General features: G+C 51.0%; 1 protein-coding gene across 1 annotated transcript in view; it reads left to right on the top strand.

The window, feature by feature from the left end:
- The window catches only part of MYO10 (myosin X), a gene marked incomplete at both ends in the record, with an annotated part of 76,303 nt that overhangs the window by 43,760 nt on the left and 18,109 nt on the right, over positions 1-14,434 (top strand). Inside the window, 6 exons of the mRNA XM_084233156.1 lie at positions 3,365-3,471; positions 4,198-4,407; positions 4,690-4,735; positions 6,096-6,941; positions 7,996-8,119; positions 11,965-12,208. Coding sequence (XP_084089282.1) covers positions 3,365-3,471; positions 4,198-4,407; positions 4,690-4,735; positions 6,096-6,941; positions 7,996-8,119; positions 11,965-12,208 — 1,577 coding nt within the window. The remainder of the gene's footprint in view (positions 1-3,364; positions 3,472-4,197; positions 4,408-4,689; positions 4,736-6,095; positions 6,942-7,995; positions 8,120-11,964; positions 12,209-14,434) is intronic.

The following is a 14,434-nucleotide window of genomic DNA, read 5'->3' as shown; positions in this document are numbered from 1 at the left end:
TCAGAAAAATGCAAAGTTTTTATAATTGGAGGTTTTCCTCCTGCCTCACTGCCTGGCTCTGTAGGGGCTGGCATGACATCACAGATGCCTGTGACCCTCCACCGCATTCTTACATTGGTGGGGTGGGGAAGTCTTACCTCAGTTCTGAAGAACCATAACCAGTCCATCTTTTCTCATAACTTGCCTATGGAAATAGGAACCAAGGGAAGACAAACTTAAAAAGACACCAGCTTTTTAGCTGACCATGTCCTGGGAGATAAATACTCCACACAACTAGTGAATCATACAGTGCGATCTCTTTAAGGAATAAGGACAGTGTCTCCAGGACTGAGCGTCAGGGAAATGTGTACAAGAGAGAACTTTAAAGCCAAGTTAGACGTGTATGGGTGAGCTGCTGGAAGTGAAGTAGACTTGTCGGTTGGTGGTGCCGACGTGGGCACGTTTGACCTGTGTCCACCAAACAGCTTTGACCTCCACCGACCAGCATTTGATTTAACTGCACCCCCGTGTGTGTTTCTGGTTGTTTGCTGCCAGAAGGTGTTTGTGTGCAAGGTCTGGAACCGCTAACGAACATCTGGATCTTTTGGTAAAGAAATTTCCGTCACGCTCAAATGAAATGTGGGTGGTGGTGGCGTCAGCAAAGTCAAGATGGCACCTGGCCTGAATTAGCTGGTCCAAAAAAACACATTGAGTCTTTGGAAGATGGGGGTTTGCGTCTGCTGGGGGAGCATTCCTGAGAAGCAGGCCTGTCTGGATCTCCGGGCACAGTGTGGGTGAGAGATGCTGATCCTTTCCCCACTGAGGACTTGAGGGTCAGGGACCTGAGCTCTTGTCTTTCCCTTTGGTCTCCTGACTCCGCCACTGGCTCCCGAGTTCTCTCAGGGCACAGATGTCCCGCCAGCCATTGTCTCATTGGCTGCTGAGCCAAGGTCAGCTCCTCTGTCCCATTCCTGAGCTCCTGGACGTGCCTGCCCAGGACAGCAACCCCGCTTACCCACAGCTGGGTCCTGCCAGCAGGGTCTCAGCCTCATCTTGGGGACTTGGGGATGTGACAAGGGCAGTTGGCCACGTGTTGGCCACATACTTAGGCAGATGTCCTAAAAGAAGGTGAGTTTGTTCGCAGAGCATCTGGGCTTCATTGATTTTCCCTTCAGAAAGATCTAGATAAACACAGGGAAGTAAATGTAATAGATCACAGGGTGGCTTTGGAACGGGCATAAAACTCTAAGCAAGTATTTTTCTGATTCTGATTCCAAACAAGAGGTCCTGGAGACTTCTGATGGGGGCAGGACACTTCTTCATCCAAGTTCCTGCTCGTCCAGGAGCGTGTATCGTGGTGAGAATGGACACTGCTCTTCATGTCACCGCGCTTTCCCGAGACTGACTTTTCCTTCCAAACACCCAGGAGAGCAAAAACATTAGAATAAGAGTCTTAAAACCAAACTAATCCTCAAGAGGGGTTTAAATACTTCAAAGTCAAGTCTTAAAGAAAATTGTTTCTGATTCATGGTTTTGGTTTCTATTTCTGAAAATGTCGTGTCATTCCCAAACAAGCTTTATGCTGGGAATTTCTGTCCTTTACATTCATTTGTTCCCTTTTCGCTGAGAATGTTGTCTCCACCTGCACCAGCAGAGCATATTGGTTGCAATTATAGGATTATAGGAAAAACTTTTCTGGGAGGGTGATTTGTGGTGGAGTTTTGCAAACGCCGAGGAGTCCCAGCAGCAGCTGGCAAGGCTGCTGTGAGCCACATGCACGTAGACCATGCTTTTCTCTGACGTCTCAGAGGAGACATAGCAGAGAGTCTGGGGAAATGTGCCATTGAGAGAACATAATATATCATCCCTGGACTCACGGGGCACACATCAAAAGCCCTGAGAGAGGGCCTCCCTGGTGGCGCAAGGGGTTAAGCACTGCACTATGAAGCAATCCGCAGCCTCTGCAGCACGAGTTCGATCCCCTGGCCAGCCAGGGAGCAACCCACATGGCTCAGCAGACCTCTCCTGTCTCCCCGCTGCTCCCCTCAGCAGTGTATTTCAGTCCGTCTGCCTGTTCTGCTCCCCACTCTGTCTCTGGTGAATCCTCTCACGCTCTGCACATCTGGCCCGTACCCCAGTTCTTGTATGCATAAATAAATAAATCTTTTAAAAACGTGGCCAGCTCCCTGCAGCAAAAGCCTTCCTGGGGCCAGTGGAAAAGCATAGAAATCCTTGGTTTTTTAGGGGAAGATTTCAAAACTTCTTTTGCATGTCTTAAGTCTGAAATTGCTAAATTCAAAGCTGCCTTCATGGGGAGGGAGATTCCTTCTAGACAACGAGGAATCCTACAACAATGAGCCAATTATCAGACACTCCTTTCTAGGGAGCAGAGGCCAAGGTACCCATCCTAGAAGCAGGTCAGCGAGTAGCTGTAATGCAGGGAGCCCTGATTTTCGTGCTCTTGTGGTGGCTGAGCTGAGAGGCAGCTCAGCTTACTTAATTCTAATTTCAAACTCCCGTTTTCCGAGTTATATTCTTTTTTTTTTTTTAAGATTTATTTGTTTGTTTGTTTGTTTATTTGTTTGTTTATTTATTTATTTATTTATTTATTTATACAAGCACTGGGTACAGTCAGAAGCGCAGGAGGGTGAGGGAATTCACCAGAGCCAGAGCAGGGAGCAGAGCAGGCAGAAGGACCGAAGTACACTGCTGAGGGGAGCAGCAGGAGGCAGGAGAGGTCAGCGCGCCATGCGGGACCCTCCTCCGGTGGCTGGGGAGCAGCCGGGGATCAAACCGGTGCTGCAGAGGCAGCGGGCAGCTTCGCAACCCAGCGCTCAACCGCTGCACCACCGGGGAGGCCCCCGAGTTACATTCTTAATGTCAGCTCTTCCTGCTGTATTAAAAGTAGCCAAGATCACACTGGCTCTGGGCATGAAGAGAGGGATTCCAGGAGACAGGGAAGTGACATTTCCCCAATTCCTTGGATTTCCTTTCCTTCCCTTTATTTTTTAATGTAGGGGCTCAGTCACTCATGTTACGTACACATATTTTAGGAACACTATTTACAAACATTTATAGCAATATTGCGGGGTCTTAGGCCTGTTGAATCTAATAATAATTTGAAAGCAGACATCTCTTTTTTTTCTGTAATGTTTTGTTAGCTATAGTTTGCAAATATTCATCTGTGGCAAATGGAAAGTTTCAAAAAGAAGCACAGCTTCCCTTCCCACAGGGAGTTTGAGGAGCGTGTGCTGGGCAGCATGGGTGTGGGTGGAGCTGCTCAGGGGGAAAGGCCTTGTTCTCTCCCCCTGGGTACCTGACTCAGCCATGCTTTCCTCTGCCAGGCCATGCACTTTGGCCCTGATATATCACTCCCTCCCGGCAGGTCTTCCTTCGAGAATCCTTGGAGCAGAAACTGGAGAAGCAGCGGGAGGAGGCAGTTACTCGTGCGGCCATGGTGATCCGGGCCCACATTCTGGGCTACTTGGCACGGTAAGAAGCTCACCGAGGGGGCGGCCTTGTCCACCCTGTGTCACCAGGCTGCATAGCCCAGGTGGTTTGAAAGAGACCTGGATGAAGGTTGGGGTCCGGCTAGGGGGAGTCCCACTCACTGCTCCTCATGAGCCAAGTGTCAGATGCCTGGTTAGCGTGACCTGGGCAGAAAGAGTAGGGAGGGGGCCCTGCCACCCCAGTTACAGCCAGGGCAGTGGGGGACAGTGCTGAGATATTTCAGTGCCTTACCTCGTTTGCCAGTGCTGCCTCCTGGACCTGCTCTCCTGCTATTTGCTCAGGGGGCAGCTTCTGTTCGCCTGCTCTTGAGCACCGGCCCCTTGTGGGGACCAGCTTCATGAAACCCCAAGCTGTCCTACCACAGCCAGGCTTTTCCCTTCTCCTAAGCCCAGGAGAGCTACCAGATCTCCTGGGTCCTGTTTACAAGCCAGCTTCCTGCCGGACGATTCGCAGTCCGCATCAGGGGTTCTGTGTTTATTTACCCAAGCTAATGACAGCGTTCTAGCTTTAGATTTGTGAGTTATTTTCCTTTTGTCTTCTGTTTTGTTTGGCCTCGGGGGCCCCTTGGCTCCCTCTGGTCTCTGTAATAGAGACTGGCCTTCCAGTCCGGCTCCGGTTCTTTTGTCCGTAGCGTTCACATAAGCGCACAGAGGTGCCCGAGGCCGCGCCGCAGTTCCTCCATGACGCTGCTTTTGTTCGCGTTTTCAGAAAGCAGTACTGTAGGGTCCTGGACTGCGTGCTGATCATACAGAAGAACTACCGAGCGTTCCTTCTGAGGAGGAGATTTCTGCACCTGAAAAAGGCAGCCATCGTTTTCCAGAAGCAGCTCCGAGGTCAGATTGCGAGGAGAGCTTACAGACAGCTGCTGGCGGAGAAGCGCGAGGAGGAAGAAAAGCGAAAACGAGAGGAAGAAGAAAGGTAAGAGCCCCCTGACGGGGAAGGACACCTTTGCGCCACGCCCCCCCTGCAGAGCTTGCAGTGTGAAGCTGTGACTCACGGGCTGGCAACTCCCTGGCAGCAGTAAAGACCCAGTTCTGGGTGCAGTTTTGCTTGTGTGCAGAATCAGCGTCTTGCCAGCAAGGTGTCTTTTGGGTTGCCTTTAGCAACGCTTTTTGAATTAGCTGTCTGTGAAAAGTGCTTCTGGGATCATTTTTAGTTTTCATTGCTTTTGCTTATTTTCACTTTCTTTACCGTCTTTAGGGAAAGAGAAAGGGCGCGGAGAGAAGCCGAGCGCCTCGCCCAGCAGGTGAAGAGCTCTTGATGGCGCGGTGTTCTCTTCCCCGGGCCCCTTCCACTTCCAGCACTTCGGGTCGAGGATTCAAAACTAAGAGAAAGTGTCAAGATAGAGGAAGAAGGACTCTGGAGGAAATGTTCATGATACACCCATTTCCACTGGGTGAAAATGAGTTTCTGAGATTTTAGTGTGAATCCAGACACTTAGTGTGGTTTCTCTGACCCAGTGTAGCCGCCGTGTTAGTTCGCCAGCGATGGCCTGGCGGGGTCCTCACATGCTGGGCGACTGTCCACCTGCATCCCTGGTGTCTGTGTGGCCAGTGTCCTCTTACCAGGACACAGTCAGGTTAGATGAGGGCCCAACGTTCTGGGCTCATTCTTAATCCCTTCTTTAAAGCTTCCGTCTCCATGATGACACAGAAGAAATGGAAGCCAAAACTGAAGACTAACTTTTTGGGGAACAATCCAGTTTAAGGAATACTAACGAGCCTTCCTGGCTGTAAACCTCTCAGATCTGAGTGTTTTCCAGTGTCTAAGCATCAAATCTGAATTTTTTTTTATTTCTGAGTATTTAAGTGTTCCCAAGACCAAAATATGAAATGCCCTCCTGAATGTCAGCTGTGTTCACGCAGAAGCTCCTGCACGTAGAGCCTTTTTTTAAAGGGAGTGCCTTTGTTTCTTTTTTTCTTAAAGATTTATTTTTATTTATGCATATAAGAACTGGGGTACAGGCCAGAGGTGTGCGTGAGGAGGGTGAGAGGATTCACCAGAGACAGAGTGGGGAACAGAACAGGCAGACTGACTGAATACACTGCTGAGGGGAGCAGTGGGGAGGCAGGAGAGGTCTGCTGCGTCATGTGGGTAGCTCCCTGGCCGGGGATCAAACTCGTGCTGCAGAGGCTTCGGACAGCTTCACAGCACTGCACTTAAGTGGTTTCTTTAACCCCTTGAGCCACCAGGGAGGCTCAGAGTGGCTTCGTTTCTCTAGAGACAGATCTTTCAAGAACAGTCATAAAATCGGGTTAGTGATTTCCATTTCTGAGGTCTCCAGACTGGCTTCTCTTTGTCCTCCTGTGGCTGCCATGAGATTTCCAGGGGCACCCAAAGCAACTAGTGGCCACCTCTCCATATAAAATGTATCAAGCAAGCATTCAATACAAGTCTAGGATAGTTAGAAAAATGAAGGCCCCCTCTCCAAATACAGCCACACTGTGAGGCCCTGGGGTCTACGGGTTTCCACACAGCCACTGGGGTGGGGTGGAGGGGTGAGGGGCACAACTGAGCTGTGGCCACCTCCTCTCAGTTGTCCATCACCAGGGGTGCGTGCGGAGAAGCTTTGTGGTCAGGCCATCTCACACTCTCCTTATGTCCAGGAGGCAGCAGCCAGGAGGCAGCGGGAGCAGGAGGCCTTGCAGAAGAGCCAGCGGGAGGCAGAGCTGACCCGGGAGCTGGAGAAGCAGAAGGAGAACAAGCAGGTGGAAGAAATCCTGCGCCTGGAGAAGGAAATCGAGGACCTGCAGCGCATGAAGGAGCAGCAGGAGCTGGCCTTGACCGAGGCGTCCCTGCAGAAGCTGCAGCAGCTGCGGGACGAGGAGCTCAAGCGCCTGGAGGACGAGGCGTGCCGGGCGGCCCAGGAGTTCCTGGACTCGCTCAACTTCGACGAGATCGACGAGTGTGTGCGCAACATCGAGCGCTCGCTGTCGGGGGGCAGCGAGGCGGGCGAGCCCGCGGCGGGGGAGAAGCCCAGCTTCAACTTCAGCCAGCCCTACCCCGAGGAGGAGGTGGACGAGGGCTTCGAGGCCGAGGACGACGCCTTCAAGGACTCGCCCAACCCCAGCGAGCACGGCCACTCGGACCAGCGCACGAGCGGCATCCGCACCAGCGACGAGTCGTCGGAGGAGGACCCCTACATGAACGACGCGCTGGGGCCCGCCGGCCCTGGCACCCCTGGCCCGGCGCTCCTGGTGCCCGCAGAGCCCGGCCCCACCGGGGGGGACCCCACCTACTGCACGCCCCAGAACGCGGAGGGGCCGCCCTCCCCCGAGGGCGAGTACGACTATGACCAGGACGACTACGAGGACGGCGCTGTCACCTCCGGCAGCAGCGTCACCTTCTCCAACTCCTACGGTAGCCAGTGGTCCCCCGACTACCGCTGCTCGGTGGGCACCTACAACAGCTCGGGGGCCTACCGCTTCAGCTCCGAGGGGGCGCAGTCCTCGGTGAGTGCCCGCTGCGCGGCCCTAGGGGCTCATGGGCCCCGGGGACAGGCCCAGATTTCAAGGTCAGACCCTTCAAGCTCATTCATCTTAAACCCCCTATTCTTTTTTGTTTTTGAAAGATTTATTTATGCATACAAGAGCTGGGGTACAGGCCAGAGGTGTGGGGAGTGAGAGGATTCACCAGAGACAGAGTGGGGAGCAGAACAGGCAGACTGACTGAATACACTGCTGAGGGGAGCAGCGGGCAGACAGGAGAGGTCTGCTGTGCCATGTGGGTAGCTCCCTGGCCATCCGGGGATTGAACTCGTGCTGCAGAGGCTGGGGATTGCTTCATAGTGGGGTGCTTAACCCCTTGCGCCACCAGGGAGTCCCTAAACCCCTTATTTTTGCCAACTGCAACAGAATTAAGAAAGGCGCTTGGATGTGCGTCCTGTAAGTTGACCGCATAGCCCCCAACCGCATTTTGCCCCATCCCTAAAAGAATGCATTTGAAGTGGAGGCTTCCGCTTTCTTGGTTTTGCAGCAGTTTGGAAAATGATCGCACCCAAGCTGGAACTGGAGGTGCCCAGGGCACATGGGAGTTCCCCCAGTGGTCAATGGCAGCCCTCTCCCAACACCCGCACCGCACCCCTCCACAGCATGCTCTGTCTCGCTGTGCTTTCAGGGAGGATTCTTTGCAGACTCACTTGCTCTTTCCAGCCCCTGGATTTATTCCTGGTTTGGGTTCCCCCACTGGGTGTGCATTCAGCAGTCCCCTGAGTTTAGATTTGCAGATACTTTTAGCTGACAAAAGGTAAAAGGGCTCAACTCTTGCTTGGTTTGAGTAAAACTTCACTTTTCAACACAGTGTTGTCGCATAACTTTTGGATTAAAGTATTTTTAGTGTCAACTCCATGCTGCATGGGATCTGCACAGGCAGGCAGTGTTGTGTGAGTCTCAGATGACGCCCTCCCTGGTCATGGAGCTGCTCTTGTTTACTATGCTCGTGCGTGCTGGGCACTTTTGTTGCTTCCGCTCTGCCATGTCTGCTCACATCACTGCTCTCCTCCTCCAGTTTGAAGACAGCGAGGAGGACTTTGACTCCAGATTCGACACCGACGACGAGCTGTCTTACCGGCGGGACTCCGTGTACAGCTGCGTCACGCTCCCCTACTTCCACAGCTTCCTGTACATGAAAGGTACGGGCTGGGCTAGAGCGATGAGGAACAAACAGGCTGATGGCAACAGCCTCGGGTGGTGCTGGGTCCTCGGGGTCAGCGGAGGACGCTGTCTCACCAGGGAAATGTGGCCTTGACTGCTGGCATTGGGGCCCGGAGTGTGCCACCCCCAGTTACCATGCCACCCCTTTTTGTGTCTTTCTCCCAAACTCGTGTGCTGCTGGTGCAGCCCATTACATCCCTAGATGTACCTCCCTAGAGCCTTAGTGAGCCAGGAGGATGTTCTATAGACGGCAAGAAAAGATCGAGAGAAGGCCGCGTGTTGCTTAAACCATTTCCAGTCCCTCCTTTCTGTCCACACTCGGTTTGTGGTTTTTGTTGTTTTTTTTTTAAAGATTTATTAATTTATTTATACAAGCACTGGGTACAATCAGAAGCGCGGGAGGGCGAGAGAATTCACCAGAGCCAGAGCGGGGAGCAGAGCAGGCAGAAGGACCGAAGTACACTGCTGAGGGGAGCAGCAGGCAGCAGGAGAGGTCTGCGCGCCATGTGGGACCCTCCTCCGGTGGCCGGGGAGCAGCTGGGGATCGAACTGGTGCTGCAGAGGCCGCGGGCAGCCTCACAACCCAGCGCTCAACTGCTGCGCCAACGGGGAGGCCCTCGGTTTGTGTTTTGATGGCTGAACGCACTGTGCTGGAGCTCAGTAAGGAAGACCATGACGCCTGCTTCTTTTAGAAAACCACTTAATTGAGACTTTGTAGTCATTCATGCATTCTTCCATGGTCTCCTCTCTGATTTGTAAATCAGTGGCAGTGATAACAAGAAACCAGAATCAGCAGTTTAGGGTAGGAGTCTTGCATGGACCTTCAAAAGGGGGGTCCTGTTGCTTCTTGCTTGGACCCAGTTAGATTTTCCCCCTGGAGAGAGCCCCGATCTTGTTGCTGTCACCCCCATACCCCTTAAACCCATGGGAAAGTGTTCCCTGACCCTCTTCTTCACTTTCTGTTCCACCAGCATCTTCTTTCATCCCTTTTTTATGGAAATTGTGCTATTTTTTTTTTCTGTTCTTCACTCAGTTTTCTTCTAATCTAATTTTTTGCTGCTTCTCCCCTCCTTCACCATCACTTACTTTTCAAACTTCTTTCATTCTCAGCCTGAGAGCCCCTAAATGCATCCTGTTTTCAGTAGAGGAGATCTGCCTATTGCCTGAGTCAGTGGTTAGTGTAGATGTTTAGAGGAACATTAGTATCAAGATTGAGAAATGCACAACAAAGGACCTAGCCAGCATCAGCACACACTGAGAAGGAAAATACTGTAATCACAAATTCAGAACTTAGTATCCCATAAGTGTCTCATCATTGCATATTTTTTTTAATTTATTTATTTATACAAGCACTGGGTACAGTCAGAAGCACGGAAGGGTGAGCGAATTCACCAGAGGCAGAGCAGGGAGCAGAACAGGCAGACTGACGAAATACACTGCTAAGGGGAGCAGCAGGCCTGGCAGGAGAGGTCTGCACACCACGTGGGACCCTCGCCCGTGGCCAGGGATGGAACCGGCGCTACAGAGGCTGCGGGCAGCATCACAGCCCAGCGTTCAACTGTTGCACCACCAGGGAGGCCCCTCATCATTGCATTTTAGGATTATCTCAGGCATTTTGCAGATAGAATAAAATATCCTTTATTTTAATAGTGTATTATAAATATATTTGTATTAATATATAAACAATAATATAAATTGTTTTTATTTGCTGTTTCCCTCTAATTACTTGTAGTTCTCTACACTTTCAAATTCCCTGTCATTTAGAATATTATTTACAATATTATTTACAATATGTGGCACTGATTTTTTTTTGTAGTTGTCTGATTAAAAGAAATAGGATTAGGAAAAAGTAAAGATACATTCAGAGCATTAAAATCAAGCTCACAAAGGTGAACTTTTGGCCAGTTCAGCTCTAAATCAAACATTGTGCAAATGCATCATAGAATCTTGGCTACATCATTTAATCTTTAATATAATCTTAAAGTTGTGACAAAAATTTCAGAGACGCCAATGATAAACCCCACAGCATCAGATGACATTTGATGAGGATAAATGAGTTTTCAGCAGCTTAATAGCCTGCTAATCAGGTGTTTGCAATTAGGAAATGATGTACACTGATCAAATTGATGAGGTGTCAGGGGAACCCACAATGGGAGAGGAAGCCTGGGGTGAGTCCCTTCCCCATGGTAGAGCCTTGGAGGAAATTCTCCGGGGCTGTGCCTCGCATAGTTCTGATCTGTCTTTGAAACACGCCAGATAACTGTTATCATGTAAAGATAACAAATGACTATATACCACCATTTCCTCTGGGCTGGTTTTGAGAAACCCAGATGAAAATCACAAAGGAAAAAGAAAAAGTTCACCCTGGTAGTTCCTGCAAGTTTGCTGTTCCTTAGGAAGTGGCTCTGGAGCTTGGCATGATCAGACACTTGTCAGCCAGGTAAGCATGTTAATGCTGGAAAAGGACAGCCATCTCCTCCAGAGTTCAACCAAGCAGGTGCACTTTGCAAAGCCAGACACAAGCTGGCCCTGTCATTACCCCCCTCGCTCCTACGATGTCCAGTTTAGATGTGTAGCCATTGAAGAAGTTCCTCTGGAATGGTCTGTTTGGAGTCTATTTCTTTTTTTTTAAAGATTTATTTATTATTTATGCATACAAGAGCTGGGGTACAGGCCAGAATGCAGGGGTTGAGAGGATTCGCCAGAGACAGAGTGGGGAACAGAACAGGCAGACTGACTGAAATACACTGCTGAGGGGAGCAGCGGGCGAGTCAGGAGAGGTCTGCCGCACTGTGTGGGTTGCTCCCTGGCTGGCCGAGAATTGAACTTGTGCTGCAGAGGCTGCAGATAGCTTCATAGTGCGGTGCTTAACCCCTTGCGCCACCAGCGAGGCCCTGGAGTCTATTTCTAATCAGAAAGAAAAGTCTCCTCCTTATACTTACCGTAAATGTGCATATTTAAATCTCACTTACATTTATTACTCGCTAACATTTTATAATGAATGTTGAAGAAAATTGTCTGAATGACATTTAAACATACTCTGAGTGGTGGTGGGCAGCTCCCCTTGGAGAATCTGGAATACCAAGATAAAATTATCCTGCCAGAAGAGTGTTAGGATTCATTGTCATCTCATAAAAGATGACACCTGTATACCCTCATCTCATTTCTCTCAACCAGAGTTTTCCACTGGATAACTCAGCCAAATTCTCATTTTCTTTAGGTCTAATCACAATCCAGTTTAAAGTCTTTTATTTTCTAAGTCTCTCTCTGTATAGGCCCTTTTCAGATGATATTTTCCTTTGAAAAAATCTATTTACATCAAAAAGGTCACCTCCTTTTCCTATACTAAACTGTGGAATCTGTGTGGATTCCCCACATTGACCAGTAAGGAATTTTGGCACCATTTTTCGCTGATTTCCCCTCCTTAGACTATTTGGACAAAAGCATTATCCAGACTTACTGTTACCTCCTCTCAGCCCTCAACTCCTCCCCGGGAGTCAGCACATCCTTGTCTTTCTGGGAATCAGTGCATTCTTCTTTCTGTGAGCTCCGCACCAAGATTTCTCTCAGCTAAGTAGTTGCTGCTTTGGATGTATGGAAGGAGAAACATTGTCGTGTGATCCGGCCAAGTATCTGTCACGGCTGCCTGTCGTGTGCATGTACATGTGTGCGCACACGACACACACAAAACATGCCTGCATGGCCATCCTTCACCCAGGGCTGCTGGAGGGCTGGTTACTGGGGCCAAGGTTAAACAGGTTGAGCTTTGAGACATTCCGACTTTTCTTGTCCCCGCTCCCCTCCCCCAATCTCGGGGTTCCAGGCGGCCTGATGAACTCCTGGAAGCGCCGCTGGTGTGTCCTGAAGGACGAGACTTTCCTGTGGTTCCGCTCCAAGCAGGAGGCCCTCAAGCAAGGCTGGCTCCACAAGAAGGGCGGTGGCTCGTCCACTCTGTCCAGGAGAAACTGGAAGAAGCGCTGGTTTGTCCTCCGCCAGTCCAAGCTCATGTACTTCGAAAATGACAGCGAGGAGAAGCTCAAAGGCACAGTGGACGTCAGGGCGGCCAAGTACGTTGATGAGCCTGGTGGGGCCCAGCCAGGTGGTGCTGCTCAAGCCTTTATTTTTTTCATTTTTAAAGATTTACTTATGCGTACAAGAACTGGGGTGTAGGCGGGAGGTGCAGGGGTTGAGATCCCCAGACACAGAGTGGGGAGCAGAACAGGCGGATCTACTGAAATACACTGCTGAGAGGAGCAGAGAGAAGAGACAGGAGAGGTCTACTGCGCCACGTGGGTAGCTCCCTGGCCGGGGATCAAACTTGTGCTGCAGTGGCTGGCAATAGCTTGATGGCGTTGTCTTTAACCCCTGCGCCACCAGGGAAGCCCTGCTTGAGCCTTTGGACGGATGTGATTCTTTCGATGGTGGTGGGTGTTCAGTGTCCTTTGTGGGGTTAGATGATTAGGAAACTGGGGAAATGCCACCATCACTGGTCAGTGCACTTTCTGAGGTTACAGACAGACATCAGCTGTCATTGTCACTTGCCCTTTGGCATCTGAACGGTATTGGTTTTTTGACTTTTTTTTTTTAAGATTTATTAAGGCATACAAGTGCTGGGGTACAGGCCAGAGGTATGGGGGGGTGAGAGGATTCATCAGAGACAGAGTGGGGAGCAGAACAGGCAGACTGACTGAAATACACTGCAGAGGGGAGCAGCGGACGAGACAGGAGAGGTCTACCTATCCATGTGGGTTGTTCCCTGGTGGTCCAGGAGATCGAACTCACGGTATAGTGGCAGCAGACAGCTTCATAGGTTGCATCTTCACCCCTTGTGCCACCAGGGAGGCCCCTGGTTTCTTGTCTTAAATGGAAGTGGTGATACACATTCTCGTTGGTTTGGGTTCATGTATTCTTTCAAATCAGAACCCAGATAAGGTTTAGAATTTTTACTTGGCTGACACATCTCAAGCCTCTCTTAATTCCTACATCCCAGGACCTCCCTGGTGGCGCAAGGGGTTAAATACTGCACTATGAAGCTATCCGCAGCCTCTGCAGCATGAGTTCGATCCCCGGCCAGGGAGCTACCCACATGGCGAGGCAGACCTCTCCTGCCTCGCCCGCTGCTCCCCTCAGCAGTGTATTTCGTCGGTCTGCCTGTTCTGTTCCCCACTCTAGTGAATCTTCTCACCCCCCACATCTCTGGTCTGTACCCCAGCTCTTGTATACGTAAATAAATAAATCTTCACAAAAAAAAAAATTCCTACATCCCCTCCATCACTTCTTTGCTGGCTGGCTGTGATGGAAGGTGTTACCTCATTTCCCCTGCAGTTCCCAGACTCTGTTTATCGTGGCTCTCATGATGCCTGTCATTGCTCCCCTTCTCCAGGGAAGTAGGACAAATGTGGGTCCCCCTACCCCGCAGGCCCCCCCACCTGTGTTGCAGACATTCCTAGGATTCTGCTGGTCCACGGTGGACCAGACCTGCAGCCGCACAGCCAGATTGCAGCATTACCTCCTCTTCTACACCCAGGGCGGCTGAGTTCCTGAGCTCCTCACCAGTGGCTGGGGAGGGTGCCATGGTCTGGACTTGGGGGTTACTGTTCTGTCCAAGGGACTCCATGGCCCAACACTTGGCTGAGCCTCCCCACTGGCCACCTCCCCTCCCTCCCACTGGGGAGGCACCCCAGACCACTGAATTCTAAACTTGATTTCCTTTTTTTAATATTTTATCTCGTCTCGTGGATTCTAGCCCGAGGTCATACAGTCTCTCTTTTCTACCCAGTTGCTGTTCGGCTTACACGTCAGCTGTTCGGTTTCCATGTTCTACAGGCATTCCCCTGGTTCAGCTGTCAAAACAAGCTGGCCTCCTCCCCAGGGCCCTCCTCCATCAGTGGACCACCTCTCGTCCCATCCTAACATCTGCCTGGTTCCACCCTGATTTTCACTCAGCCCACCAATTTTAAATCTCAAGCGCTGGCGTGAGATCTAGATGTTGTTGAAATCCTGCCTTGCACCACAAGCCCCAAGTGGAAATACTGTGTCCGTGTCGGGACAAGCCAGCCAGCAGTGTCAGCCAGAACCTTAGACCCCAGTGAGAAGCGGTGATGGCCTTGGGGTGGCGTGCGCTCCCAACCAGCCCCAGTGGAGCCCCGCCAGGTGGACAGTGGAAAGGGGCCATAGTAGAGCAGGGCCTCTGCCCCAACCCTTCCAGGGCCTGGGAAGGTCTGGTCCCTCATGAGAGGTCAGAGAGGCCCCTTTCCCAGACAAGTTGGGAAAACACCTTCCTGGCCTCGGGC

This window comes from Talpa europaea (assembly GCF_964194135.1).
Source record: "Talpa europaea genome assembly, chromosome: 5".
Taxonomy (NCBI): domain Eukaryota; kingdom Metazoa; phylum Chordata; class Mammalia; order Eulipotyphla; family Talpidae; genus Talpa; species Talpa europaea.
This window is presented reverse-complemented; position numbering and strand designations above follow the sequence as displayed.